General features: G+C 42.9%; 1 protein-coding gene across 4 annotated transcripts in view; it reads right to left on the reverse strand.

The window, feature by feature from the left end:
- Positions 1-12,973: 12,973 nt before the first annotated feature.
- LOC115105416 (roundabout homolog 2-like) overlaps positions 12,974-21,328 on the reverse strand; it is a 120,704-nt gene continuing 112,349 nt past the window's right edge. For all 4 annotated transcript variants that reach the window (XM_065007287.1, XM_029627447.2, XM_029627445.2 and 1 more), the window contains 6 exons: positions 20,169-20,393; positions 19,654-19,850; positions 18,938-19,054; positions 16,702-16,887; positions 16,146-16,302; positions 12,974-13,745 (listed from right to left, as the gene is read on the reverse strand). In XM_065007287.1, coding sequence (XP_064863359.1) covers positions 13,739-13,745; positions 16,146-16,302; positions 16,702-16,887; positions 18,938-19,054; positions 19,654-19,850; positions 20,169-20,393 — 889 coding nt within the window. In that variant the 3' untranslated portion in view covers positions 12,974-13,738. The remainder of the gene's footprint in view (positions 13,746-16,145; positions 16,303-16,701; positions 16,888-18,937; positions 19,055-19,653; positions 19,851-20,168; positions 20,394-21,328) is intronic.

Below are 21,328 nucleotides of genomic sequence, written 5' to 3' on the forward strand. Positions count from 1 at the left end.
ATAGCCTGTTGGTAATCCACTGACCCACATTGGCCTGGAGAGAGAGCACAGAAACAGAAGCTATGCCCCAATATCTGCCAAATAGACCTGGGTTCAAATACTATTTTAAATCTTTAAAATACTTTATTTGCTTTAGCCTGCCTGGAGTGACAAATGTGAGGTTTACACTTGGGTGTATTCTGTTGCTTCCCTTCCGGCTCAATCAAACACTGCATGTTACTTCCCTTGCGGCTCAATCAAACACCACCTGAAATTATTTCAAATAGTATTTGAACCCAGGTCTGCTTTGACGTGTGTTTCATTCACCCCCCCCCCCCCACTTTAATCCCGTTTTTTTTTTTTCATTTTAAATGTTTCTTTTTTTTACGTCATAGCTGCCATTTCACCAGCGGGATTATGCATTTTGGTCGCTGCTATCTCTAGGGAGTAGAACTTGCTTTAATTAGAGAGAAGTAATTCAATGCTTCCTCCTGTATTTGGACTGGTTGGCCATTTAGATATGCCTGGATTTTTTGACAATAATATTGAGGCTCTGCTTTTGCAGAATTTATGGCAAGCCATTTTCTTACATTCCACCTCTCTGGAAAAGGCAATGCTGCTTAGCTGAATAGGTTTCAACTGAAAAGCTTTTATGTGGAATTCCTTGATTTCAAAGTATGCCCAGAACCATGTTGGCAGAGGTAAAAATTGCAATTGAAAATTGCACACTGAACAGTGACAATTATTTCATTAACTAGAAATAAATTTTGCACACATGGGCAATCCATATCCACTCTGCCATGTATGTCAATATGATGTAAGTTACCAGCTTACCCCCTTCATCACACACACTTCCACATTCACGCGCAGACACACACACGCTGTGAGGGTTTGAGCGGATCACTCAAAGTGTGTTGCATTATTGGTTTAAAAATGTTCTAACTTGCACCTACATGTCCACCAGTGGAGGCTGCTGAGGGGAGGACGGCTCATAACTGTCTGGAACGGAACATGGAAACCAGCATTGAAACCATGTGTTTGATGTATTTGATATCATTCCACCTATTCCGTTCCAGCCATTACCACAAGCCTGTCCTCCCCAATTAAGGTGCCACCAGCCCCCTGCGGTGTCCAATGCCTGAACTTCACAAAAATCATGTGATCAAAGGTCATGAAGTTTTGACTGCAGTCAATTGCAAGTTTCTGCAGTTGCTCTTTACCGCCATTCATATCGACAGGGGTGTACGGGAGTGGGTCGAGAACTTCAAATTCCTCCACGTCCACATCGCTAAGGACTCATCATGGTCCAAACACACCAACACAGTTGTGAAGAGGGTACGACGACGAATCTTCCTACTGAGAAGATTTTGTGGGAGATTAGGCATGGGCCCTCAGATCCTCAAACGTTCTACAGCTACACCGTGTGGAGCATCTTGACATCACCGCCTGGTATGGCAACTGCTTGGCATCTGACCACAAGCCGCTACAGAAGCTAGTCCGTATGGCCCAGTACGTTACTGGGCCTGAGCTCCGTGCCATCCAGGACATCTGTATCAGGCTGTGTCAGAAGAAGTCTCCAGCCACCCAAGTCCATAGACTGTTCTCTCTGCTACTGCATTACGAGCAGTGACTGAGCGCACAAGACATAAGACTGCGTAACGGTTCATCAAATGGCTGCCCTGACTATTTGCATTGACCCCCTATTTATTTGCACTGACTCTCTTGCACCGGCTCTATGCACACTCACTGAAATCTATCCACACACTATACTGACACGCCAACATGCACAACACAGGAGGCTGTTTAGGGGAGGACGGCTCATAATAATGGCTGGAATGGAGTTAATGGAATGGTATCAAACGCATGGAGACCACGTTTGATGAGTTAGATACCATTTATACTGTTCCAGCCATTACTATGAGCATGTCCTCCCCAATTAAGGTGCCACCAACCTCCTGTGACACACACACCCACAACGTACGCTCACACATAGAAAATGTACACACACATGCATATTGATTCTACGCACTCACATACTCCGATATAGACACTCTTTCACATACGCTGCTGCTACTCAGTTTATTATCTATCCTGATTGCCTAGTCACTTTTACATATCTCAACTACCTCGTAGCCCTGTACATTGACTCGGTAGCGGTAGCTCCTTGTATGTAGTCTCGTTATTGTTATTTTGTTACTATTTCCTTTTTTATGTTTGGCAAATTTGTCTTACTTTTTAACTCTGCATTGTTGGGAAAGTGCTTGTAAGTAATCATTTCACAGTCAAGTCTACACTTTACTAAGGTTTTTGCTTGACCCAACGCGAATGTGACCAAAGACATTACTGAAAGAGGAACCAACTTTGCCATGTACACTGTGGATATATATAAATTAATGTGATATTCGAGTCTCTCTCACTGATTAAATGTACAATGTACAGGCAATTGCCAAAATAAAGGAAACATCTACATAGGGCTTTGGGCCACCATGAGCCAGAACTGCTTCAATGCACTTTGGCATAGATTTGACAAGTGTCTGGAACTCTTGGAGGGATGCAACACCATTTTTCCTCAAGAAATGCTATAATTTGGTGGTTTGTTGATGGTGGTGGAAAACACTTTCTCGTGCACCGCTCCAGAATCTCCCATAAGGGTTCAAATATGTTGTATCCCTCATTCACTCAAGTGTTTCCATTATTTTGGCTGTTACCTGTACATACAGTGTACTCGGAAAGTATTCAGACCCCATCCCTTTGTCCACATTTTGTTACGTTACAGCCATATTCTAAAATAGATTCAATTATATTTTCCCCCTCAATCTACACACAATATCCCATAATGACAAAGCGAAAACAGGTTTAGAGATTTTTGCCAATATATTAAATAAAAACTGAAATACCTTATTTACATAAGTATTCAGACCCTATGCTATGAGACTAGAAATTGAGCTCAGGTGCATCGTGTTTCCATTGATCATCCTTGAGATGTTTCTACAGCTTGATTGGAGTCCACCTGTGGTAAATTCCTCTTAAGAGTTGAACCCTATTTTTCAATTTCCGCCTAAAATGACATACGCATATCCAACCGCCTGTAGCTCAGGACTTGAAGCAAGGATATGCATATTATTGATACCATTTGAAAGGAAACTCTTTGAAGTTAGTGGAATTGTGAAATGAATGTAGGAGAATAAAACATATTAGATCTGGTAAAAGATAATACAAAAAAACAAAACATGCTTTTTCAATTTCTTTTTCAACATCTTTGAGATGCCATACATTTAGAGGTTATCCACACGATCGCAGCAGTGTCTGTGCAAGGTTTCAGGCTGATCCAGTGAAGACTTACATCACTACACAATATTTTGTATCAAGTCTGCAAGGAATTTCTCCAAATGTGCTGAATTGGTCAATGTATACATTTTCAAGTACATAACTATAGAGAACATACAAAAATGCTATGGTAATACTGTAAATTGGACAGTGCAGTTAGATTAACAAGAATTTCAGCTTTTTGCCCATATAAGATTTGTGTCCCGGAAAGTTGGCTGTTGTTTACGTCATTCTAGTCAAATGATCATATATTGAGCAACAATTGTCCCGTTTAGTGACACCGATCCCATAGAGGTTACATGATTTGGAAAGGCACACAACTGTCTATATAAGCTCCCACAGTTAATAGTGCCTGTCAGAGCAAAAACCAAGCTATGAGGTTGAAGGAATTGTCTGTTAAGCTCCAAGACAGGATTGTGTCGAGGCACAGATCTGAGGAAGGGTGCCAAAAATGTTTTGCAGCATTGAAGGTCCCCAAGAACACAGTGGCCTCCATCATTCTTAAATGGAAGAAGTTTGGAACCACCACAATACTTTTCCTAGAGCTGTCCGCCCGGCCAAACTGAGCAATCAGTGGAATAGGGCCTTGGTCAGGGAGGGGACCAAGAACCCGATGGTCATTCTGACAGTGCTCCATCTGTGGAGATGGGAGAACCTTCCAGAAAGACAACCATGTTTGCAGCACTCCACCAATCAGGCATTTATGGTAGAGTGGCCAGACGGAAGCCACTCCTCAGTAAAAAGCACATGACAGCCCGCTTGGAGTTTGTCAAAAGTCACCTGAAGGACTCTAAGACCATGAGAAACAAGATTATCTGGTCTGAACAAACCAGATTGAAATCTTTGGCCTGAATGCCAAGCGTCATGTCTGGAGGAAACCTGGCACCATCCCTACGGGGATGCATGGTGACAGCTAGGGCTGTGGTGGTCATGAAATTTCATCAGCCAGTGATTGTCAAGCAAATTACTTTCTGTCTCACTGTAATTGGGCTCCCGAGTGGCTCAGCGGTCTAAGGCACTGCATTTCAGTGCATAGAGGTGTCACTGCAGTCCCTGGTTTGAATCCAGGATGCATCACATCCGGCTGTGATTGGGAGTCCCATAGTAAATAAATAAATCCATGAACAATTGGCCCAGCATTGCCGGGGTAGGCTGTCATTGTAAATAAGAATTTGTTCATAACTGACTTGCCTAGTTAAATAAAGGTAACATTTTAAAAAACAAACATTTAGCATCTCTTGTCTTCCACACAGGTCACTGATGCTGACCTTTGGAACATCTACATTTGAAAAAGTCTAATAAATCCATGTAATATTGCCTACACCTTCACAATAAATCCATGATGTATTTTAGACAGGTCTAAAGAAGCATGATATGAAGAAAGAACAGAATAGCATACTATGAGTTGTCCTTGGCTGTGGGCTACACAAGTTCATTTAGCAGAAAAGATTTGCTTACAATTCTGTGGCATTGTTTTAAATTATTTTACAGTTTGAAGAATACATTTGAACAAAGCTGAATAAAATAGAAAGGATATTTTCTCCAAACGACTTGAGGGAGTGCACACATGCAGCTATTCTGTGTTGAGCGGTTAACAAAGAAATAGGAACTTCTATATGCTTAATTTAGAGTTATTAATGTAACGTTAGTTGTTCTACAAACATTGGGCTATATGTTTAGATTTGTAATACATTGTAAGGCTGCATGATGCAACTCTAATGATGATTTGAGAAAAGTGGCTTGAAAGGCATGAGCTCTGCTTAGTTTTCTTTGTGCTGGCTGTACACACTTCGTCAGTCTCTCATACACAATTTGAGAAGCACTTGATAATACATCTATGCTTTTTGCATCCTTTCTCCCAAAATGCTGCCTGCACCTCTCACCTCACTCACACAGCTCTCCATCACCTGATCGGGTCTTTCTCACAGGCTACAAGTGAAGACAGACACATCAGGGACGAAACTGCGCGTGTCCTTATCCAATTCTGATGTGCATATTTTTGGAAGAACTGTCCACATTTACTTTTCGTCAGACAACAAGATGAGTAAGGCCTAACAAACAGCAAAAGCACTAACCTATGTCTATCTACTATCCCCCATAGTACAAAAGTTTACACATTCTATTCTGTGCAAGAAATAAATATTCCAAACATAGTCTGGGACAGTTGTGGGATGCGATAGATCCCAAATTAATACAACCATTGGGATAAAAAAAAATGTTTACGCAATGAGGCTGACGCAACAGATCAGACTGTTAAGCTTAAAATGTTGGTAAACTATTAGACTATTTCTTCACATTATAAGCACAGCAATGCCCACACGGCAGTAGGCTATCAGCGCAAATGTTCCATTAGCGGGAAAACACCATTATCAAAAGTGACCACAAATGCGATTATGCATGTAATGCTTTTATTATAAAGGTACATTTTTATGGTGAAAAGGATCTTCCCCAAACTTGAAACTCACATGCTGCTTATGTGTGCCAGTTAGGCTCTACACCCCTTGTAAAGTGGATTCATGTGCATTTGGCCACTTTAGTTGTGATACAAACCTTATTAAAACATATAGGCCTATGGGCTAGGCTACATGAGGTGTGCGAATATGATTTGAAAAAGTTGAGAAAAAAAGGCATTGTTTCTTATGCTGGGCATCATTCACAAGTGATAATATATCCTTCACAAGTGATAGGCTAATATTGTCACCCATCAAACTATACTTGATTTCATCTTGGCTTTACATATACTAAGTAATAGAAGTGTGACATTTGTTTTGATTTAGAATGGACCATTATCATGCACCTGTATCGAAACAGGGGCAGCTGGAAAAAATACATGTCATCTATGCACTTAAATAGCGAATGGAGGACACTTTCCCCATGTTTCTTTTCTCATGCCAGCCAGGTAAGCTATACTCCTGTTGTAAATATCAGCAATGTGCTTAATATTAGGGAAGTTGAAAAATAAATATTGTAGGCTTAGCCTATAGAAAGCTGATCCTCCTCTTTTCAGTAGAGGCCATGACTCTGTTTTCTCGCACAATTGCATAGCCTATTGAAATGTTGAGCAACATGAGCTCTCATGGAGTGTTTGATTAGGATTAGAGGGACAATAGAGTGTTGAGTACCAGACAGTTAGCAAGTTTGGTAGGCTACTAATGACCATCTTCAGCATCAGAGCTTGGAGAAGCCTAATTACCACGACTAAATGGTCATGTGGAATTTGACTGTCTTCATGACTCAAGACCGCCAGTGTGGCGATAATACAGTCACCGCAACAGACCTAGTGGTAGCAGAATCATGCTATGGGGATGTTTTTGTAGCGGAAGGGACTGGTAGACTAGTCAGGATCGAGGGAAAAATGAACGAAGCAAGGTACAGAGAGATCCTTGATGAACACCTGCTCCAGAGCACTCAGGACCTCAGACTGGGTCGACCGTTCACCTTCCAACTGGAAAACCACCCTAAGCACACAGCCAAGACAACGCAGGAGTGGCTTCGGGACAAGTCTCGGAATGTCCTTGAGTGGCTCAGCCAGAACCAGGCCTTGAACCCGATTGAACATTTCTGGAAAGACCTGAAAATAGCTGTGCAGCGACGCTCCCCATCCAACCTGACAGAGCTTGAGAGGATCTGCAGAGAAAATGGGAGACACTACCCAAATACAGGTGTGCCAAGCTTGTAGCGTCATACCCAAGAAAACTCAAGGCTGTAATTGCTGCCAATGGTGCTGCAAGATAGTACTACGTAAAGGGTCTGAATACTTATGTAAATGTGATATTTCAGTTTCTAACAATCTGTTTTTGCTTCGTCATTATGGGGTATTGTGTGTAGATTGATGAAGGATTTAAAAAAATTATATTTTAGAATAAGGCTGTAAGGTAACAAAATGTTGAAAAAGTCAAGGGGTCTGAATACTTTGCACTGTACACACATGATTTCAGTTTGGGCGTGTGATATAATGGTTGGAGCAGTTTATTTAGACAATATAAAGACCAACGTATATTAACAATGGCAACTGCCATGTTGAGTTGAGCCTTCCTGTTGGGAAACCACCTTAGTGTCTGACTTTCGGCTGTCAAAGATGCACCTCCCCCGACTTCACTCTTTGACTTTCCTCTACAGTCGGTTGCTTTCCCCTTACTATTCAAACACCCTCAGTCTCTTTCTCACTCTCTCTCATTCACTCACATGTTTTGTCTCTCACTCACATACACTCTCTCTCTCTATATATATATATCTCACCCACATGTTCTCTCTATATATATCTCACTCACATACTCACTCAATTCAATTCAAGGGGCTTTATTGGCATGGGAAACATATGTTAACATTGCCAAAGCAAGTGAGATAGATAATATACAACTCTCTCTCTTACTCACACACATACTCTCAGTGCTGTGTGCTGGTGTCATATTGGATGTGTTTGGCCTTGGTTGGTAGTCTTTCCAATGCCTTGTGTGATCAGAGCCTATAATGGATTGGTCAGACCCCCCCATCAGAGCCTGCCTTCTGTTGGCCCTCTGTGACCCAGATCTGGTCTGGACCAGATTAGACAGAAGGGTCCCTCCATCTTTCTCATTTTCTCTTCTCTTCTGTTCTCATGTTCTCTTTTCTTCTCCCTCTTTTCTTCTCCCTCTCTCTTCTACTATTCTCATCTCTTCTCGTTTACATTCATACATACGTCCAGTTTTCATATACTATGTTTTGACTTAACACCTTGCCACATTCTCACAGTTTTCAAAGACAGTCCAACCTACCCATCTCTATTAAAGGTTGGGTTTGGGCAAAAACACAAAAATCACGTTATAACTGATCAGTGCACCATCATATCAGGCCATTTAATGCTTAAAAGAAAATGGATGATTGCGATATTTGGCTACAAAAGTGCCATTTCTTACCGATCGCTACAGCTTCCGTCCAAAAACAAATCCTGTGAAACTAAGTCAACACATACTGGAGGAGTTACTGGCTAGCTATTGTGGCAAGCTTAGGAAATGAACTAGCTTCGTCGTTCGCGGCGAGCATTACCAGGATGGTAAAAATTGAGAAAGAGGCACAGTTGGACCGTTTTTTAATTCACAAAGTTGACCGTTAACTCTGCTCAAATATCCTCTTGACTGCATACGGCTTTGTTTGCGACCCCTTTTGCATATAAAACGTCTTCCCAAAAGACAAAAGCGTACATCTCTTCTCGGCTGTGCCATTAACATGGAAATTGGAATGTGACATTTTGGACAGGACAGGGATTTCAATGACCCACTCCACCCCATCCCCAACTCCCCAACCTCCTCCTCATCCCTCCCTCCCTTTCTCAGACTATTCCCCCTCTCTTTCTTTAGTGGGCGTTTCTAGCCTGACTCTGGCCTAATGAATGAGCAGGATGATTTATGTCAAGAGGGGAGAAAAGGAGCGAGGGAGGGGGGAGGACTTGGAAGTTTAAGGGAGTAAAGGGTCTTCCAGGATGCCCATGAGGGTGGGAGGTAAGTGGGGTGAGGTGTGAGGGTGCCGAGAGGGTCTGTGAGCTAGTATGTCAGCATATTTGTCCTCGGAGTGGATGCAGTGTTTAGGTGTACATGAACGTCAGTACACTAGTAAGGTAGAAGTACTTTTATATCAGTCGTACATCACAGTTTTGTGTTGTCTCTGTCGAGCGCAGATATAATATGTATATGATTTGGTCTGAATATGTTAATTCGGGGCACGTGTATCATGTAGTATTTGTGACGTGACGTAGTAGTGCATCCTGATTAACTACAAAGGAATGCATTGGAGCTCCACAGGGAGTAGTCCCTTCCCCACTTCCTTATGAATTTTCCTTGATCCAGCTAGACCCAAAACACTGTCAACTCTGCAACATGCCTCGTTGTTCAAGGGCACAACAGTAGGCTACAGTACAGTGCAAAGACAACCCATTTTGTCCTTTTTCAGTTCACTACTGGGGCACAATGACAGTAGCACTAGCAGGATACTCTATGGCGTGTGTGTGTGTTTGTGTGTGTGCGCACATAAGGCACCTTAGGGTCGTGGGTGATGTCTCAGGTGGATAGAGGAGAGTTTTAAAAAAATCACTCTGAACTCTAGGCAAAGCCCTCTCACATTGGCAATGTCATGCTTCTCCATGCAGAGCCAATCATGTGGAATGTACTGTGAATAGTCAGAGGCTTCAGGAGGAAAATAATGAAAACATGACTTCAGCTTTTACACTTTCACTCCACCTGACAGTTCTCCCCCTAACCAAAAGTTTGCCAGATGTTTCCATAGTTACCTCAATTTGAGTGTAAATTCTACATACTCTGTTGTGTAGAGCTAGCTTTCTGCAGTTGGAGAAATTGTTCGGTCTTGGTGCCAAATCTAACTAACTATAAATTTGGATCTGTCTAATTTGGTTTTATTCTAGTTGTACACTGTAAACATGTATTAGAAGACATTCTTATGAAACACTTTAAAGTTCAACTGCCCCTTAGAACCAAAATGTCTGTTTTATAGTAGTTTTATACGGCCTATGTGGCATCAATATAAGTCATAAACATAAATTATACAGTCAAAATTCACAACAAAGTGTAAATAGGATAATAAGTCAGTCTCATCCAAAACAGTTTTGTGAGTTCGTCACAATTTACTGGAGGGTTGGGATTACGATCATGCCCACTTGCGCAGTGCCCACTAACACAAGAGAAGCAGCTGTGCTGATTGCGCTCTATCATCTGTGCGTGCTCTATTCAATCATAGGAGCAGACAGTGAGACAGACATCCCATTAAGCAGTGCCTCAGACCTCAGATTCCTTATGAAACACTGCCAGACAGACACACTCTGGTAATAGATAGTGAGAAAGTTGTAAACAAATAAATGGCACTGAAGCACACACGTCGCCACTCGCCAATGACTTAGTAAGTTTATTGTGGACCAGCTGCTCAATGTGCCTGCTAGCTACCACTTGCTAGCTTCATTGACAAACACAAAGTTAGCTAACTAGAAAGTGATTTCGGCACTGATGAACAGCATGTAGCTTGTGCTTTACAATATTTGCGATAGTTTGACAGCTTGCAGATGTAGACATGTTATTGTGCCAAGAAATCAGTCCTAAGCGTGCAGCCAGACTTTCCTGACTGGATAGACTGTATGAAGTGCACTGACAAGTTTTTCAGGCAAATCATTTTACTTGAGAAATACTGCACTAAAGACCTTAGCTGGATGTGAAATTGCGCGACTAAGACCTCAGAAGAAACATCTAAATTAATGACAGATTTCCTGATTCATCTTAGATGACTATTTTAATGAAGTGGCTAAAGTGGCTAGGGGCTGGTGTGTTTACGGACATATTCAATCAATCCCAATCCCTATCCCAGTCTGCTGTTCCCACATGCTTCAAGAGGGCCACCATTGTTCCTGTTCCCAAGAAAGCTAAGGTAACTGAGCTAAACGACTACCACCCCGTAGCACTCGCTTCCGTCATCATGAAGTGCTTTGAGAGACTAGTCAAGGACCATATCACCTCCACACTACCTGACACCCTAGACCCACTCCAATTTGCTTACCGCCCAAATAGGTCCACAGACGATGCAATCTCAACCACACTGCACACTGCCCTAACCCATCTGGACAAGATGAATACCTATGTGAGAATGCTGTTCATCGACTACAGCTCGGCATTTAATACCATAGTACCCTCCAAGCTCGTCATCAAGCTCGAGACCCTGGGTCTCGACCCTGCCCTGTGCAACTGGGTACTGGACTTCCTGACGGGCCGCCCCCAGGTGGTGAGGGTACGCAACAACATCTCCACCCCGCTGATCCTCAACACTGGGGCCCCACAAGGGTGTGTTCTGAGCCCTCTCCTGTACTCCCTGTTCACCCACGACTGCGTGGCCACGCACACCTCCAACTCAATCATCAAGTTTGCGGACGACACAACAGTGGTAGGCTTGATTACCAACAACGACGAGACGGCCTACAGGGAGGAGGTGAGGGCCCTCGGAGTGTGGTGTCAGGAAAATAACCTCACACTCAACGTCAACAAAACTAAGGAGATGATTTTGGACTTCAGGAAACAGCAGAGGGAACACCCCCCTATCCACATCGATAGAACAGTAGTGGAGAGGGTAGTAAGTTTTAAGTTCCTCGGCGTACACATCACAGACAAACTGAATTGGTCCACCCACACAGACAGCATCGTGAAGAAGGCGCAGCAGCGCCTCTTCAACCTCAGGAGGTTGAAGAAATTCGGCTTGTCACCAAAAGCACTCACAAACTTCTACAGATGCACGATCGAGAGCATCCTGGCGGGCTGTATCACCGCCTGGTACGGCAACTGCTCCACCCACAACCGTAAGGCTCTCCAGAGGGTAGTGAGGTCTGCACAACGCATCACCGGGGGCAAACTACCTGCCCTCCAGGAAACCTACACCACCCGATGTCACAGGGAGGCCATAAAGATCATCAAGGACAACAACCACCCGAGCCACTGCCTGTTCACCCCGCTATCATCCAGAAGGCGAGGTCAGTACAGGTGCATCAAAGCTGGGACCGAGAGACTGAAAAACAGCTTCTATCTCAAGGCCATCAGATTGTTAAACAGCCACCACTAACATTGAGTGGCTGCTGCCAACACACTGACTCAACTCCAGCCACTTTAATAATGGGAATTGATGGAAATTGATGTAAAATATATCACTAGCCACTTTAAACAATGCTACCTAATATAATGTTTACATACCCTACATCATTCATCTCATATGTATACGTATATACTGTACTCTATATCATCTACTGCATCTTTATGTAATACATGTATCACTAGCCACTTTAACTATGCCACTTTGTTTACATACTCATCTCATATGTATATACTGTACTCGATACCATCTACTGTATCTTGCCTATGCCGCTCTGTACCATCACTCATTCATATATCTTTATGTACATATTCTTTATCCCCTTACACTTGTGTCTATAAGGTAGTAGTTTTGGAATTGTTAGCTAGATTACTTGTTGGTTATTACTGCATTGTCGGAACTAGAAGCACAAGCATTTCGCTACACTCGCATTAACATCTGCTAACCATGTGTATGTGACAAATACATTTGATTTGATTTGTTGTTACAGTGACTCAGAATGGTCAAAGAAAAGTACCTGCCAGGGTATGATATGCAAACATAACCACAGGTGATCCATTATATTGATCAAATACTCAAGCGGCTGCTCTAACAATGAAAACAAATGTCTTCACAAATGGAAGGCAGTCGGGAGAAGGCAAGAGCAGGTGGGATCATTCTAGCCAATGAGAGGGCAGATATGGGTGTGAACAACAGGTGCAACTCCGATATGAAGTGTATTTTCTCAAAGTTGCCGGGATGTCACGTGTCCTACATATATCAGTACTCGTAACAACCTAAGTACTATGAAACTTACATTCAGTCAAATAAGCCACACATAGCAAATAAGTAATCCATTTTTTTTGTTAACCAATCTGCTGGAGAAGGCAGCAGATTTTGGGAGCAGTTCTCCCACTCGCTTCGCCTCTTCCTCTCTGACATAGCACACCCACATCAAACCACCCACGTCACACCACACCCCCAAAGACAAGACTCATTTTCCTTCAGTCATGGCTGCTAGCAATTCTTAATGCGCAATCTTCAAAACGAGGCCAAATCAGGAAGTGCAGTCACCCTGTAAAGTAAAAAAGTGTATTTATTGTTCAACAAATGTATTTTATTGTATTTTTACAAAACAACAAGACTACCAAAAAGTTAGTCGACAGAACAGGTCTTTTTTTAACAGAATACGCAAGTCATCGCACAATTGCAGCAACACTCAAAAAGTGACGGTTACAATCTTTTCACAACAAGCTTTCTCTGTAAAAAAAATAATAAAATCTAACGTAGAAAAGAACGACATTCTCATCGGACGACAGGCGATAGGGATCCAAAGACGACAGAGAAGACAGGCAGAGGCGTCCTGAGAGGACGACGAACCCCTGCAGTTTCTGTCCGGCCGGCTGCCTGACAACACACATTGTGCTCCATATTTTTTGTTGTTTCTCCACCACAACAAGTGCAATAGCCTTTATGCTTCTCGAAACGGTATGCATTTCTACAAAAAGAGGTTGGCACATTCAAGACATTAACGGTTTATAATAATGGACCTTTTTTTCATTATAAATACAATATACTTTTTCTATCCCTGTATCCAGAACCCACGTAAAAACAGTACAGAGATGGCTATTTACAAATGAATGCGGGATGAGCCCAAAAGTCATAAATAATCATAATAATAGCAAAAAAAAGAATGAAAGTCTGTTCTTCTTCCATTGTTCCTTAGAATGTGATCATATTCTTTATTTTGTAGCTGTTTGCGTCGATGGAAAAAAAAGAAAATGGGAGGCATCAAAGGAACGTGTTTTGTTTCTACGTGAGAATGTTCCTGTCTCCGCTTATCTCATTTCCTGAAAAAGACAGACAAACGTGTCAGAAAACGATGTGAAAAAAGGAACAAAAAGCAGAAAGCCAAGACTTGTTTATTATCTGCACATAACAGGTAGGAGCTCTAACAAAGCATGTGTTGAGGATGATTCTCATAAATCACAAAGGTCGTCTACATCACTTGATTTAAATACAACAAAATGCATTTGATTTGTCAATTCATTTTCAAAATGGAAACCAGCTATACAACTAAATCAGAGGAGCTTAACAACCCAGGTGGCTAAATTATAAACTATAAAATGTTGGAATAAAACCCAAATTTGTACTAATAACCATAGAGCTGAAGAGGGCTTTTAGAAACATTCTATCTCACTGTAACCCAAAACGCTGGTCAACCGCCCTATGGGAGCAGCTCTTGTTCGTCCTTCATAGACTACTTGACTAATCATTTGAGGGATTGGCTGTTAAACAAGGAAGTCAAGATCTGAGGGAGTCACACAAAACACAAAAAGAAAGTAAAGACCCTTGCCCCTACCCCCCCATTCAAACAAAGCCCCCCATTCACCCGCTCTGTCCAAGTGGAAAGAAAACGCTCAGCACCGTGACAGGAGAGGGGTAACACGAAACTGTCTCCCCAGTGAAACACACAGCCCGTCTATTGTAAGGCCCTGGCTTTAATGTTCCTGGTGGAGCACGAAGGGAAGTGGAGATGAGGGGGGCATCAGAGTGAGTTCCTGGGTTGTCCACAGGGGGTGCAGGTCAAAGGGGAACGACCTATCGTTGGGTCACTGATCGCCTGAGAACCAGCAGATCTGTAGGACAGTGTCTGGACCGACAGAGCCAATTCTGCACCTAATAAACGAGGTCATCTAGTACAAATTGGCTGAAGCTCTACTGAGCATAGCCCAGCTGAATGAATGACAAAGCTAGACATGGTGATAGGTTGGTAGATGCTGTATATTTTATATTAGGCATACATTAAGATACTTAATACTACAATATTACCAATTTTCTGTTTAGATCGAGGTACAATGGTCGCAACAGTGGCAGTTGAAAGCTAGTAGAACAGTGTAAGTTACCACTGGGAATCACCATGGGCACACAGAGCAAATGCAATGTACCAGGAAGTGGTTATACAGTAGTTTGACTACTAAAGTCATTTTTGAAAAGATGTCAAAATGTTGTTGTGGTTGTTTCTTTTCTAGTCTTTTTTAGCCCGGGGGACATACTACACAGCTTGTATCCACTTAAAAGGCCTTCTACCCCCTCACTAGGGAGCCTGCGCAGAGTGCACTTAAAGCAGCGATCCCACAAAGAAGGTGTACCCTCAGTGCACTACAGAGGGAGAGTGGGGTGGGGAGGGGAGGGGGCTGAGTTTGACATTATCCCACACTGTGCAGGGGATTTTGTGTTTTGTGTGTGTGTGTGTGTGTGTGTGCGTGCGTGCATATTTTTTTTTATGGCGAGAGAAATCATTTGTGAGTGTGTGTTTTATAGAGCGAAATATAGTATTTGTCAGCAACAGTAGATATCTATAAGCTTGACAGGGCTTGTCGTTTTGCTCAGTTATCCCTCATGTCAGCATTTCCATGCTAGTGAATGATTATTTACACACGTATGAAACGAGCACATAACCATAAACAATTTAACTGCTATATTATCTATGCTCTGAACTGTGTACAGAAACGGAATACATTTGCTGGATGCTGATCTGTACTTTGTTTTATTGACAAAGACCAGCGCATGGTAAAGGGGCACACTTGAATGAATTGATGTATATATTTTCATAGTACATGGTCTACGAAGGCTGCAACATTTTTGGCCTTGTGAGATACAGTGGCTGCAGGGAAAGATCTTGAGCTGACACTCGTTAACTAGTGAACTTTTTAAAAGAGACCAGTTGCCTATAGTATGTATAAGCTGGAAGTAGAAGCCTAAGTGTTGTTGTCCATTCATTTACTCCAATTAGTTGAGGGATGATAGGGTTAGGGGACAATAATAAAGGAAAAAAAAATATATATATATATATATATATATGGGGGATTGGAAATGATGTGGGCAATTACATTGACAGAAACCACAATCTATTTACAATATTAAAGCGAAACATGTTTTTTTAAAAAGAGTTGCCTATCCCGGTCTTAGCTAAAACACAAAACATGACATTACCCTAGGTCACCTCATCTGTAGTATATCTCTTCTCAGCCCCCAAATAACCCCTGAACACCAGTAGACATTGTAGCTCCCAAGAACTAGAACCCACCATGGTCCCCTTGTATTACCACTATTACCACTATTACCACTATTACCACAACCGTAGTGTCTCTTCTTGCCCCCCTGATATGAATAGCTCAACTAAATGCCAGAGAGAAGAGAAAACCAGCAGATATTGTGGCTGCCAAGAACCAGAAACCTTGTATCACCTCCGCTCCTCGTTGCATTTCCTGCCCGGGCAGTGACCTCCTCGTGACCCTGTGGAGCCCCGCGATGAGGAGCTTCCTGTGGTGGAGCAGTTGCTGGACATATGACCCCCCCGCCCCGCCAGGTAGCTGGGTTTGCCATATGAGATCAGGTCCTCATCTGTGGAGGAGATGGGATTGGGTGAGAGGGGAGAGTTAGGGTCAGGGATCAGAGATGTACATGTTAGAAATGGAGAGTAAGAGAAATGGTTATATTCTACTGATAAGAAGATCTTGTAGGATGGAGGGAGTACTAAGTCGTGAGTTTTGAATGGATGGATTTGTGAATTTAAATGTATTCATATGTTAGTATGTGTGAGAGAACGTGTTCATGAGCATGATTGATTTATGTATTATTATTATTTGTGTGAATGAGTATTTTCCAGGTGAATGAGTGACTGTGTTTGGGTGCGAGTACTAATAGGCTACTGCAAAAGCTCTGGCTGTGCTTGTGTGTGTGTTGTGAATATGAGACTGAGCATGTGTGTGAACACCACACTTCAGTATCTGCACCACTCACCGTCTTGGCGTCGCTGTCCCGATCCCTTCCTGTTGGGAGTGCTCCGCTCTCCTTCTTTCCTCTCCATGGAGGACAAGGTCCCGGGCCCCCCCTCTCTGTCCAGGGACGTGTTGCCACATTCTACAGTCCCTGCTGGGCCCCGAACTGCTCCGTTCTCTGGAGGTGGCTCTGGTGGAGGGGGGAGGTCTGGAGTAGAAGACAGACAAGGACAACAGGGTTAGGGTTACACTGCAATGGAAGGACAGTACATACTGTATAAGCATATAGGCAAACATACACAATGTAGGCATTACACACACAGAGACATGCTCATGCCCAACACACATTCATTGATTTGTTGGTTCATTCGTCCAAACACATATGCACACACACCCCAACCACGAGATGTTCACTCCCTTACCGTGGGGCAGATGGTATCGTAGCATGAGGTCTGTAACCAGACCGTTTCTATCTACAAACCATCAGACTGCTGAACACTAAACTGGACTGACCACTGCACCTTAGCAAACATACACACACACACACACACACACACACACACACACACACTACCAGTCAAAAGTTTGGACACACCTGCTCATTCAAGGGTTTTTCTTTATTTTTTTACTATTTTCTACATTGTAGAATAATAGTGAAGACATGAAAACTATGAAATAACACACATGGAATCATGTAGCAACCAAAAAAGTGTTAAACAAATCAAAATATATTATAGATTTTAGATTCTTCATAGTAGCCACCTTTTGCCTTGATGACAGCTTTGCACACTCTTGGCATTTTCTCAACCAGCTTCATGAGGAATGCTTTTCTAACAGTCTTGAAGGAGTTCCCACATATGCTGAGCACTTGTTGGCTCCTTTTCCTTTACTCTGCGGTCCAACTCATCACAAACCATCTTAATTGGGTTGAGGTTGGGTGATTATGGAGGCCAGGTCATCTGATGCAGCACTCCATAACTCTCCTACTTGGTCAAATAGCTCTTACACAGCCTGGAGGTGTGTTTTGGGCCATTGTCTTGTTGAAAAACAAATGATGGTCCCACTAAGCGCAAACCAGATGGGATGGTGTATCGCTGCAGAATGCTGTGTTAGCCAAGCTGGTTAAGTGTGCCTTGAATTCTAAATAAATCACAGACAGTGTCACCAGCAAAGCACCCCCACACCTCCTCCATGCTTCATGGTGGGAACCACACATGCAGAGATAATCCGTTCACCTATTCTGTGTCTCACAAAAACACAGTGGTTGGAACCAAAAATCTCAAATTTGGACTCATCAAACCAAAGTTCAGATTTCCACCGGTCTAATGTCCATTACTCGTGTTTCTTGGCCCAAAAAAGTATCTTCTTATTGGTGTCCTTTAGTAGTGGTTTCTTTGCAGCAATTCAACCATAAAGGCCTGATTCACGCAGTCTCCTCTGAACAGTTGTTGTTGAGATGTGTCTGTTATGTGGCTGCAATCTGAGGTGCAGATAACTCTAATGAACTTATCCTCTGCAGCGGTCTTCATGAGAGCCAGTTTCATCATTGCGCTTGATGGTTTTTGCGACTGCACTTGAAACGTTCAAAGTGTTTGAAATGTTCCACATTGACTGACCTTCATGTCTTAAAAGTAATGATGGACTGTCGTTTCTCTTTGCTTATTTGTGTTGTTCTTGCCATAATATGGACTTGGGCTGTATACCACTCCTACCTTGTCACAACACAACTGATTGGCTCAAACGCATTAAGAAGGAAAGAAATGGACTTTTAACAAGGCACAGTTGTTAATTGAAATGCATTCCAGGTGACTACCTCATATTTCTGGTTAAGAGAATGCGAAGAGTGTGCAAAGCTGTCATCAAGACAAAGGGTGGATAATTTGAAGAATCTAAAATCTAAAATACATTTTGATTTGTTGAACACTTTTTTGGTTACTACATGATCCCATATGTGTTATTTCATTCTTTCGATGTCTTCACTACTATTCTACAAAGTAGACAATATTAAAAATAAAGAAAAACCCTTGAATGAGTAGGTGTCACAACTTTTGACCGGTAGTGTACATTCATGCTACACACACCTCACAACTGCTGCTACCACTCTTATTTTGATTGTTAATAACTCCACATTTTAAACACTTGACTGCCAATCACCCCTTCCCCAATACATGTGTAAATATTGGACTATAAATGGTGTCTTCCTGTGTTATACTTCTATTCTACTGAGCCATTTATTTAATTACACTTGAAACACTAACCTCCTTGGTTCAGCACCTCTCTTCTGTAAGCGCCGCCCTTGGAGGTCTTCTTTTTCACTCGCGACTTCTGGCCAGGGGGAGCCTGTGTGTTGTCTGCTGGGGATGGCAGAGCTCTTACTGTAGGTCAGCCAGAGAGAAATAAAATAAATGACTAATAGGTCATGGGGTTATGGGTCCTTTGAAGCACTGTACATGGACAACATTGCAAATAACAACATTGCAATGTCTTATGTAATTCCAGCTCTTTGTTTAGGTATTAAGAATTACATACTGAACATAAATGTAAAGAATTTTATGTTAATGATGTGTGTGCGCGCGTGCATGTGTGTGTGCGTGCATGTAAGTACAGATAGTGTATCTTAATTTGACCCAGTATCTCACCCAGGAAAATAATCCTGCAGCAACAGGAAATGTGAATTATTATCTGGATTATAGCATTTTTTTGTACGGGTCGATACATTTTTCTTTGTGACAAATCAAGTATGATATTTTAAAGTGGAAATTGCTCAGTTTAGAAGCCTTGTTAAACCTTGAATACACTACAAGTTTGCATTTCCTGCTGTGAAGGAACATTTCTGCAACAACAGGTGATTCAATTAGGATACAGCACCTGTATGGGTTTGTTTGCCCACTGTTCCCTTTCCATGTGTATAAGCACATCTGTGTGTGGTGCATTCACTCGTGTGAGTTTGTGCAGAGCGGTAAGCATCACTGACCAGGTGTGGTGGAGCTGATATTGTCGGCACTCAGCGTTTCCCCCTCAGTGAAGTCACGGCGATGATTCGAGCCATTGCGGAGCGGTGTGCCCCCCTCGGTGTCCTCACTGTGCTGCTGGGCTGAGAGGTTAGGGTTGGACTGGGTGAGGGGAGGGCTGGGCGCCAGGGGCACTGGGACGGGACCACAAGGTAACCTACTGTATAATGGCAAAGAAAGAGAGGGTGCTTAGCAATAGCAATTACATACCTTAATTATGTTACACAATTGAACTATTGTTTTGTTCATTTGAGGGAGAGATTCTACTGCAAATATCAAGTACTGTGCAAGTATTGTGCTATCTGTTGTTAATGACATTGGGCAATTACCATACCAAAGCATTCATTGCTTTATTAATCTGTGTTATCACCATCTCATCCATCTGAAAAAGAGAGTCTTCAATGCTATCACCATTAGTATGGCTACAGTGTCTACCTGTACATACATGATGTGACTTTTAGAATTTGTCGTGTCATACCGTGCTAGCTGCTGCCCGTCATGGTGGTGAAGGTGTGCTGTGTCGTGGGGTGGATGGTGGCTCTCCTCTCTGGGCGACGGCGTGAGAGTAGCAGTGGACTGGTGACTGTAGGAAGTGGTGGGGGACGAGACACCACCCCTGAGGGGAGGGGCGGGACCATCCTCACAACCCTCGGTCAGATAGGTCCTGTCTGGAAGGGGCGGGCACCACTCTTCCTCATCAGACCTGGGAAGGAGGAGAGGGTCACTTTTTCCACGAGTTCACTTTAAACAGAGTAGGATGCCGTGGCCCCTAGGAACACTGATCTATTGTCCGTTTTGCATTATCCCTTTTAATGGATTGGGGAGGATAAACTGTTCCTAGATCTGTGCCTAAGGGCAACTTCTACCTGGAGCATTATAAAACAGTCACCGCTTGTGCAGTTGGTGCTATGGAGCAGTAGGTAGCTCGATCATAACACATTCACAATGGCGGCCCTCCCTCTTTAGTTCATAACGCTTACAACATTGGTCTGTAGCGTATTGATTTCCACTGCTCTACAGCGCCGTTAGACAGCCTCCCTATGGGTCTGCTGAGCGCCATGTCTGTGAAGATCAGGGTGTGCATGGAATCACTTAAAGGGTGTTTTCATACATTTGTGTTTGGTAGAGAGGTATGTGTGGAGAGAGGGCTCTGTGCCTGCACCTGTGTGGGTGTGCTATGTGTGTGTGTATGTGTCATAGGTGTGTGTATGTGTACGTGTCGTGTGTGTGTGTGTGTGTCATATGTGTGTGTGTGTGTCATATGTGTGTGTGTGTGTGTCATATGTGTGTATGTGTCATATGTGTGTGTGTGTGTGTGTGTGTGTGTGTGTGTGTGTGTGTGTGTGTGTGTGTGTGTGTGTGTGTGTGTGTGTGTGTGTGTGTGTGTGTGTACGTGTGTGTGTGTGTGTGTGTGTGTGTGTGTGTGTGTGTGTGTGTGTGTGTGTGTGTGTGTGTGTGTCATATGTGTGTGCGTGCGTGTATGTGTCATATGTGTGTGTGCGTACATGCGTATGTGTACACCATGGAGGAAATGGGCAAGGCCAGGGAGTTAGCTAGCTGTTATAAGGCCAAGGTTCCTCTCAGCTAGCCACAGGGGCTAACTCAAAGGTTAACGACATTAACTGAGGTTCATCACCA

The sequence above is a fragment of the Oncorhynchus nerka genome, linkage group LG22 (genome assembly GCF_034236695.1).
Source record: "Oncorhynchus nerka isolate Pitt River linkage group LG22, Oner_Uvic_2.0, whole genome shotgun sequence".
NCBI lineage: Eukaryota > Metazoa > Chordata > Actinopteri > Salmoniformes > Salmonidae > Oncorhynchus > Oncorhynchus nerka.